The following is an 8,916-nucleotide window of genomic DNA, read 5'->3' as shown; positions in this document are numbered from 1 at the left end:
GGGCAGCCTTGGTGTTAGAGCTGCACTTCACTGAATCCTGGATTCCCTAATCCCCAGAATTTCTGATAACCATTCAAAGATTGGTTGTATTACAAGTGTTCTAAGTGCTGATACAAAGATGTGCCATTGATGTCAGGAGTGTTACAGGAGTGCTACAAACGAGGTGTTATTGCAGGAGACAAAGTATTTTAAATGCCACTGAAGTGGAGACAAATGTTGCAGTTAGTGGTATTAAAGCAGACTCTATTCTTGCCCGGGGAGGAAAATGTGGTATTGAATCGATAAAGCAGGAGATTGCAGCAAGGGAGGGCTGAGGATGGAGGGTAACCTGTTACACCTGGATTTGCACTGCATCTGAATTGTAGAATGTTTTACCTGGACAGGGGAGACTGATCCTACCTTCCTGAAGTGACATCTGCTGGGCTGTTTTCTTCCAAAGGAAAGGGACAAATCCTGGTAGACAAGCCCAGCTCAGCATCTCTCTCTCTCTGTTTCTGAAATTTAAAGGAAAATATTTCAGCCACAGAAATTTCACTACTTCTATCACCAACCCACGCTGTCTTCTGCCTTTCCAAGCGAGGACAAAGCTGTAGCACTCGATATTAGTGTCAGTGAAACTCAATAGTTTTGTGTGGGTTTTTTGTGAAAAACCAAAGAAAGGATGTTGGTTTGTGTTTTCTTTCTAGAGGTAAATGTGCACGGCACTGATGGATCACTCAGCTCAGATGATGGCTGTCTGAGCCATCTCATGGCTGGATTAAGCTGTGATTTACTCTGAGGAGGACACAAACTGTCACTGTTCCCAGCTGGCAGCTGGCCGAGGCTGATGGCAGAGCCATCCCGATTGATGGCAGGGGACGAATCAAAGAATCCCAGAATGGTTTGGGTTGAAAGAGACCTTAAATCTCATCCATCCCGCCCCTGCCATGGCAGGGACACCTTTCACTGTGCCAGGCTGCTCCCAGCCCCAATGTCCAACCTTGGGCACTCTAGGGATGCAGGGGCAGCCCCAGCTGCTCTGGACAGCTCCTTCCTCCACAGCAGCCGCCGCCCCTCGTCCGGAAGCTGCTCCGAGGGCGATTTGCAGCATTTTACAATAAATTCTCATCGCTCTGAGCTCAGCCATTCCCACAGGGAGCCTGGGCGGCCGCTCCTCGGGGCCTCTCCAGGGCTGGCTCAGAGCCACAATGCCACACAAACACCGCCCGAAGTGTCCCCGGAGCGCTTTGGGGCTCTCCCTGAAACCTCCCGGGGAAGGCGGCGGGGCCGGGACAGCGGGGCCCTCAGGGGAGCGGACCCGCCGCGACCCCTCACGGCGCCGGGCATGCGCAGAGCCCCGGCTCCCTCCCGCTTCTCTTCCTCACCGCTCCCTCCCGCTCTCCTCCCCTCCTCTCCCTCTCTCCATCCGGGTCACCGACCCCCCTCACACACCCTCAGCTCCCGGGGACGGCGGGAGGGGGGGGAGACGCGCGCGCAGGCGCGTTCCCGCCGCCGCCCCGCCCCGGGACCCGCGGGCGCCGCGCGCTCCCGGCGCCTCTCACGGACACCCGCGGGACCCGCGCGCTCCCGGACCCTGCGCGTCCCCGGCGCCCCTCAGGCAGAGCCGTCCGCAGGTGAGCTGAGCCGCGGCCCCGCTGGAGCCGCCCGCGGGCCGTACCGGGCCGTGCCGTGCCGTGGGTGTGGGCGGGGAAGTTGTTTTCATCCTCTCTCAGGGCGGAGATGGAGCGTTTGGGGGTTGAATTAAAGAATATTCGCAGCCGAGCTCCGGCCCCGGGCCGCGCTTGTCCCGGCGCGCTGAGCCAGGGCAGCTCCGTGGGCTCCCAGGGCAGCTCCGTGGGGTCCCCGGGGTTTGGAATCGTGGCATGGTTGGGGTGGGAAGGATTAAATCCCACCCAGTGCCACCCCGGCCATGGCAGGGACACCTCACACCGTGCCAGCCCCAGTGCCCAGCCTGGCCTTGGGGATCCAGGGACAGCCACAGCTGCTCTGGGCATCCCCGCCCTCCCACGGAAGGATTTTCTCCCTGTCAGAGCAGATTTAACTGCTCCTGTGGAAATTGCCACCGTTCCCAGCACTTACATTCCCTGAGCGGTGGGATGTGACCGTGAATGAGCTGCTGCTCCAGAGGATGCCAAGGAAAACTCCCCGGTGCTGCCTGAGCCCGTGAAGAGCCACAGTTCCCCATGGCAGGAGCTGCTTTGCTTTCATTTCAGATGATTGTTAGCCTTCTATGAAGTTGGGGAGTTTGTTTATAAGCATTTGTTATTATAAGCGTTTCCCTGTTAGCTGGTATTTAAATGATAAGCAGGTGTTAATGCTCAGAGAAAGGACTTAGTGAAAGGTCTGATCCTAGTGGCTTTAGTTCTTGGAATCCTTTAAATTGTGCTGTTCAATCTGAAATCTATGAGGGAACAAGTGATCCAATAGTTTGCTAATGAGTATTGCAATGAAATTGTTTATAACTCTATTGCTGTTAATAGTATGATAAGAATAAGCTGATTGTAATAAATAACGTAGATTTGCATATCTCCATTCACATCAAACAATTTATAAATAGGAATCTCTCACCTTTCCAAGGAGGTAAGTGCAGAAATTCCCTTTTTCCTGAAGCAGTTTGGCTGTTGCACTGATAATCACATTCCTGTACCTGTCAAGTTTGGAGTGTCCTTCTTCTGATTTTGATCCTTTCTAATAATTGCACAGTAAATAGTTCTACCCAGTCTGTTCAAATATCACTTCTCACAGGGCTGTTACTCACTGTACTTCTTAATTAATATTCATACCTGAGTCTCACCTGTCCCATCCTGATGGCAGGGGGCTGCTGGAGATTTTTGCCTTGCTCAGCCATCAGGTGTTTTGAATTGATTTGGGTGAAGTAATGAAAAATCAGTTATCTGAGAAAAGAAATAGAATTAACCATGAGGTTTATGATAAAAAACAACACAACTATGATGAAATCTTAATTTAAAAAAGAAAGAAATACAAAATGATTGCAGTAGCTCCTATAGCCCAGTGTGTTTCTACAGAAGCTCTGTGCTGAGCTGGCTTTGGTTTAATGTCACTGCTGCCCTGACTTTGTTCTGCACTGAGGCTCAGACCTGACCAAATCTCAACTTGCTCTGTGTGTTCCTCACTCCATGTTTCATTCACCATTCATCCAAGTATTGAGTTTACTTTCCAAACTCTTTTTTTTCTCTGCCAGTGTTGCTCTCTCCTTGCTGGAGGCCTCCCCATCCTTTGGGCTGTCAGGAAAGCGCAGTTGGTGGGTTGGGTGCTTTGATCCCTCAGGAATGTGGGATCAAAGCAGGCCAAGGCTGGAATGTTGCTCCCAGTCCAGCAGAGCTTGGCTGGATGTGGGAGTCTGTCCTGCTGCTGTTTGGATGAGCCCAGATCTCTCAGAGCCAGATGGTGCCTTTTGTTTTCCCCATGCTGGCACATTTTTGTTCCTCTTCTCTTCCCTCCTTGCATGAATCAGCAAGCACAAGAACTGAGGTTTCCACCAGCTGCCTGTTCTCCCAAATTTCCATCCCTCCTGCCATGCTGGGCAGCAGAACTGAGATCCCCAGGTGTGACTGGGGCAGTCACTGTCATTAACCCACTTAATCCCCCCTCATTAGGCAAATATTCAAATGAGATCATTGCCAATGGAGCATCATATATTTACTACCTTCTTGTAGTGTTGTGTCACAATTATCACTCTTTCCAAACCCAGATCTGGTGCAATTAACCTGTTTATCCCTCAGCTCAGAGCAGTGTGATAACCTCAGGAGTTCTGCAGGGATGGGTGGCAGAAGGCCCACTCCAGTAAAATCTTTTCTATTGTATAAAATAATTCTCTCCCTGATGTTTTTTTTATTTAGTCTCTTGCTTATTTGCATTTTTTTGTCTTCCTTGATGTGTCTACTCCTGTAAGTACTCCTACCTATGGGAAAGGTGCACAAAAAGGACATGAGGAGATTTCAGATTTTGGAGAGGCTTTGAGAGATGATTGAACTTTGTCCACGTGCTCTCATTGATAAAATAAAGTTATTTTTTCAGATACCAGAGGACTGCTGTGATTACCAGGAAATGGTTTTAATTATTAAACAAGAAATTGTTGCTCAGTGTGTCATGGAGAAAAGCTTCTAGAACAGCGCTGTCATTTTGGATTCCTGTCAGAGTCAAGGGAGGAGAAATTGCAGTTTCCTGACGGGGTGACTTTATCTTCCCTTGGATGGAGCAGCAGAGTCCTCCCTCCATGCTCAGCAGGGGAACATGGTGCTGCTGATTCGTGGGGACAGAACAGATTCTGTGCTGATTCCTGTTCTTTGAGGAATGATTTGCCTTTGCAGTGGGCAGGCAGCTGTGCTGTCCTCACGTTTGGTTTTTGGCTGGCAGGGCCCTGCTGGAAGCTGGCACCTGAGGAGCTGCAGGGGGGCAAGGATGCTCAGGGATTCCATGAAGTCCTGGAGCGACAGCCAGTCAGACCTGTACAGCAGCGACCAGGAGGAGGAGGAGCAGATGATTTTTGGTGAAAATGAAGAGGATTTGGAAGAGATGATGGATTTCAGTGACTTGCCTACCTCACTCTTTGCTTGCAGTGTTCACGAGGCTGTGTTTGAGGTACAGGAGGAGAAGGTAAGGGAGAAGGAGTGTGAGGTGTTCTCAGTGTTCATTGAACATTTTTGTCTGGATTTTCAGTGAATTAATGCCCATCATAATTGAGGGGGGAAAAATCTGTAAATGAGATCTCTTGTGTATCAGAGAGCTGGTAAGTTAATTGAATTTCATAATTGAAAATTATTAATTGGATTTCAGAAGCATGAAATCGATTTTCATGACAGGGCAGTGCAGCTGCAGCACTGGGCAGCTCTCGCTAGGTGGCACTTGGTGCATTCACAGTTTCTGGGCTCATTCACATCGGTTTGCTCTTGGGATTCAGGTGTAACCAGTGAGACAAAGCTGTGCTGCCCTGAGTGTGGATTTACAAGCAGGGAGGGAGGTGTGGAATGTGCAGGTTGAGGTGATTCAGGAAATGGATGGGATTTGGGAGAGGACAGTAAAGGAAAATATCTTTTCATGGAGTGAGAATGCTCATTTTACACCTGGAGAATGTTTGTGTTTCCCTTCAGGAAAGGTTTGAAGCACTTTTCACAGTCTATGATGACCAGGTGACGTTCCAGCTGTTCAAGAGCTTCAGGAGGGTGAGGATAAACTTCAGCAACCCCGAGGCAGCAGCCCGAGCTCGGATAGAGCTGCACGAGACCGAGTTCAGCGGAAAGAAGCTGAAGCTCTACTTTGCACAGGTACAGTGGGACACAGAGACCTTGTACCTCTGTCCTTGCTCCCTTATCCCTCCTTTGCCCATGAGCTTCATTTGGGGGAAATATCTGAAATCTCCTCATTGTTCTACTCTGAGCTGTGCCAACATTTTAGGGCACAGTTTTGGTTTTCATCTTGAGCTGAGATTGGTTGGGACAGTGACCAAACCAGACACACAGAGGGGCTGAAACAAAATAAGTGGGTCCTAAATTCTCTAAGAGATTTGTCCCTGTTGCATTGGCACAGGTCCCACAGCAGTCCCTGCAGAGGTTCTGAGCTGCAGCACTTCCTGAGGTGTTGTACAAAGAGCTGAACCCGTTTTGTTTTTTAAAGCTAGGCTGAATTAGCGGGGAAATAAACCAAATTACAAGGCAATTGATTAATATTTGTGGCCTCTGTCTCTGGTTGCCTGCAGGTGCAGGTGTCCAGTGAAATTGGGGACAAGTCCTACCTCCTTCCTCCACAACCTGTGAAACAGTTCCTGATTTCCCCCCCTGCCTCTCCCCCAGTGGGGTGGAAGCAGAGTGAAGATGCCACTCCTCTGATCAATTATGACCTGCTCTGTGCTGTCTCCAAGCTGGGGCCAGGTAAGGACACTTCCCTTCAAAAGTGGCTATTAAGGGAGTTTTTCTACTCGTCCTTTTCTGTGAGAAGAAACTGAGTCTCTTCTCTTTCTAAGCCTTCCTGGGAAATGTGGTGTTTGCTTTCTGTGAAAAGCAGGAAATGGGGAGGCTTGATGTGCTCAAATGCTTTTGTAGCTTTTAGTTTACAAATGTCACAGAAATATACAGCACAAATGATGTCACTTAGAGATGTGTTTGCTGCTCATGTTCTGATATCTTCCTGGGATTTTTACATCCCTCCCTTCCTCTGAATGTCAATTAAAAGATTGATTGTATTCAAAGTGTGCTGTAACTGCTACAGGGACTGTTTCAAGGCACTTGGTGATGAGTGGAGGCTGAGCACATTAAAGATGGGGTGGGAATTAATGATTGCTTGGTTGTGTTGTTGAAGTTAAGGGTTTTTCAGCTAAATGCTTTTCCTGGGGGTGTTTTTAACCTTGCTCTTGCTGGCTGCTCCCAGGGGAGAAGTACGAGCTGCACGCAGGGACAGACTCCACCCCCAGCGTGGTTGTGCACGTGTGTGAGAGTGAGACTGAGGAGGAGGAGGAGATGAAGAACCCCAAGCAGAAGATCCTGCAGACACGGCGCCCAGAGCCGCCCCCCACCATCCTGAGTGACTCCAAAGCCTTTGAGTGTGCCCTGGAGGTGGGGGGCACAATGCCCTGCTAGAGCTGAGCTGCTCCACCTGGCCAGTCCATGTGTTCTGTCTGTGCTGCTGCTATAGGTCACAACAGGTCTGACTTGTAGTTGTCTCTCATGTTCAAGATTTTGGATGCCAATGCTCTGAAAAGCACTTTAATTTTAGGGACTAGTCCCCCCCGAGTGTAGCAAATCCACCTGACTTGAAATAGTGACAATTAGGGAGTCTGGCTGTGTTTTGGTTTTTTAAGATGTCGCCCTTTGCTCTCTGTTGTACAGTGTGATGTTCCAAGTGCTGAAATAATCTCCTCCTGCCACGAGTGGGTTCCAGCAGGTTCCTTGTACAGCAGTTAAAAGCTGATCTGTCCAACAGCTTCCAGTTAATCTAGTGTTAAACACAAGTGAAATGCACTCTCTATGCTCAGATTCCTTGCCAGCTGAGGTGAGCGTTAACCTTTGCTTTTCTCAGAAATACCAGCTGTGTGTGTGTAGTTTGACATGAGGCACAAATGCACAGAGGAGCTGAATTCAGGGGAGAGAACACCAGAGGAAGAACCTCAGAGTCCATCACCAACACTGCTGCTCTGGTGCCTCTGGGGGTGCACTGAGCCCCAGTCAGGAGTTAATGACAGTGGTGGAGTGAAATATGGATCCAGCTGGTGAGTGTGCTGAGTCTGATCCTCTCTGACAATCTGGGGTGTTTGTTCCTCTCCAGTCCTTGGGACAGCCTCCACCTCTGAATAAACCCAGTGACTGTTAGGTCCTGGCAGGAGCTAAAACATCCAAGGGTTAATTGTTAACTTCTCCAGTCTGTTTTGTATTTTCAAAGACAATCAGTTGCCTGGCTTAGCCAGTTTTTATACAGTTTCAGCCCTTGTTTGCTGTTTTTCATGAAGACTTTTTCTGTGTGGCCTCCTGTGTGTCTGACAGAGCATCTGCTGCTTCTGAGACCAGGATGCATCTTTTAGAATACAGATCTTTGATTTTGTGATCTTGTGTTAAGTGTTTTAGTAGGAGGAAAATATGCCTTGGTATAACAACACCTGCTCCTGTGCTTTTATGCTATTTTATAGCCAAACTTTTTTAGTCTAGACAGATTCTTCTTTTTTTCTATTTAAAAAGATAAAATGATTTGTGAACAAACCAGGCTGCTGATGTTCCTGTGTAGATATCATTCAGAAATTCAGATTTTTCAGGTTCACTTCAGTGTGTTTCAGTTGTACCTGATGTGCTTCTTGAACTTCCAGAAGTGTTTTCACTTGGCTGACACCAGGGGGAAAAGGAATGGGCAGGGATTCTCATGGATGTGGAGGTTTCAGCTCTGTGTTGTGCCTGCTCAGGATCCCTCCTGCCACCAGCTTCAAAGTGAGATCCTGCAGGTCCTTGCTCCAGAGACAGGAATAGGACAGAGTGAAAAGGTGGGAAATGGGGTTTGTCCTTCTATCACAGGTGTGGTATTTATGTATCTCTTCAGGTATTGAAATCACTCCAAGCCCAGCTTCACTGTCTCACTGTTCCATGGAATTAAAACAAAGGTAAAAAACCCAACAAAAACCTGTGTTATCCAGCAGGCTTATGGATTTTTGAAATTCCAGAAGTCCGGGTTGGATTCTCTGTGATGTTTCTATTTTTTAAATGATTTCATTTCTACCCCAGTGTAGAAGTTGCTGCAAGTAGGAGTAAATGGAAAACCTTCAGAAACAATTTTATAATGAGAATCAAGTGTGATGGTGTTGATGTATAAATGTGTAAAATGTGGAACAACATTCCAGCACTTTCCATTGTGTAAAGACACTTCAAATAAAACAATGCAGTGCCATTCACACTTGGGATCTGGAGTGTTCCATCAGGACAAGGAAGACATTGAGATCTGTGATGGTGGTGTCTGCTTGAATGTTCTCCTGGGCAGAAGGGATGGGGGTGGCAGGGACCTATGAGAGGGATTTGGGAACCTTGGGTGGGAAGGAGAATTCAAACAGGCTCCAAATCTTTAATGAGGCCATTGATCAATATCAGAAGTGATTTTCTCCACTCCAGGGTGAGAGGCTGCCTTGGCAAATGAAGCTGGAGTTTGCTTTATTCCTCCATGCCATGATTCAGTGCCCCCCACCAGAACTTTCTCCCAATCACTGACCTGCTGGTGAGGGCTATTTTTAGCAGCAAGCTTGCACAGAGGCACCAACTCAGCCCTTTCTGAGCTTGCACTTTGTATAAATAAATACCCCAAATTCCTTTAAAACGTCCTCCTTGAGCAGCAGCTGAACATGTGCTGTTTCTTTGTGTTCTGGAGTTATGGGAGTGCTTTGGTTCTATAATAACTGAGAACCTGTGATTGCAGCTCCTCATTCTGCCT

General features: G+C 48.3%; 1 protein-coding gene across 1 annotated transcript; it reads left to right on the top strand.

Moving 5' to 3' along the window:
- The first annotated feature begins 1,572 nt into the window (after positions 1-1,572).
- Positions 1,573-8,386, top strand: RCAN3 (RCAN family member 3). The gene is made up of 5 exons (XM_054292301.1): positions 1,573-1,613; positions 4,378-4,617; positions 5,112-5,285; positions 5,717-5,888; positions 6,385-8,386. The coding sequence occupies exons 2-5, from the start codon at positions 4,423-4,425 to the stop codon at positions 6,591-6,593; spliced, it is 750 nt and encodes a 249-aa protein (XP_054148276.1). The 5' UTR covers positions 1,573-1,613; positions 4,378-4,422; the 3' UTR covers positions 6,594-8,386.
- Positions 8,387-8,916: the final 530 nt, after the last annotated feature.

This window comes from Melozone crissalis, unplaced genomic scaffold, assembly GCF_028551555.1.
Source record: "Melozone crissalis strain CALT ecotype California unplaced genomic scaffold, PUWL_Pcris_2 ptg000108l_1, whole genome shotgun sequence".
Lineage (NCBI taxonomy): Eukaryota > Metazoa > Chordata > Aves > Passeriformes > Passerellidae > Melozone > Melozone crissalis.
This window is presented reverse-complemented; position numbering and strand designations above follow the sequence as displayed.

Excerpts from the sequence above, each read along its gene's own strand:
- RCAN3 (XM_054292301.1), top strand. The coding sequence starts at position 4,423 with ATGCTCAGGGATTCCATGAAGTCCTGGAGCGACAGCCAGTCAGACCTG. Across the intron at positions 4,618-5,111 it reads TTGAGGTACAGGAGGAGAAG|GAAAGGTTTGAAGCACTTTT; the intron begins GTAAGGGAGAAG and ends GTTTCCCTTCAG. Across the intron at positions 5,286-5,716 it reads TGAAGCTCTACTTTGCACAG|GTGCAGGTGTCCAGTGAAAT; the intron begins GTACAGTGGGAC and ends GGTTGCCTGCAG.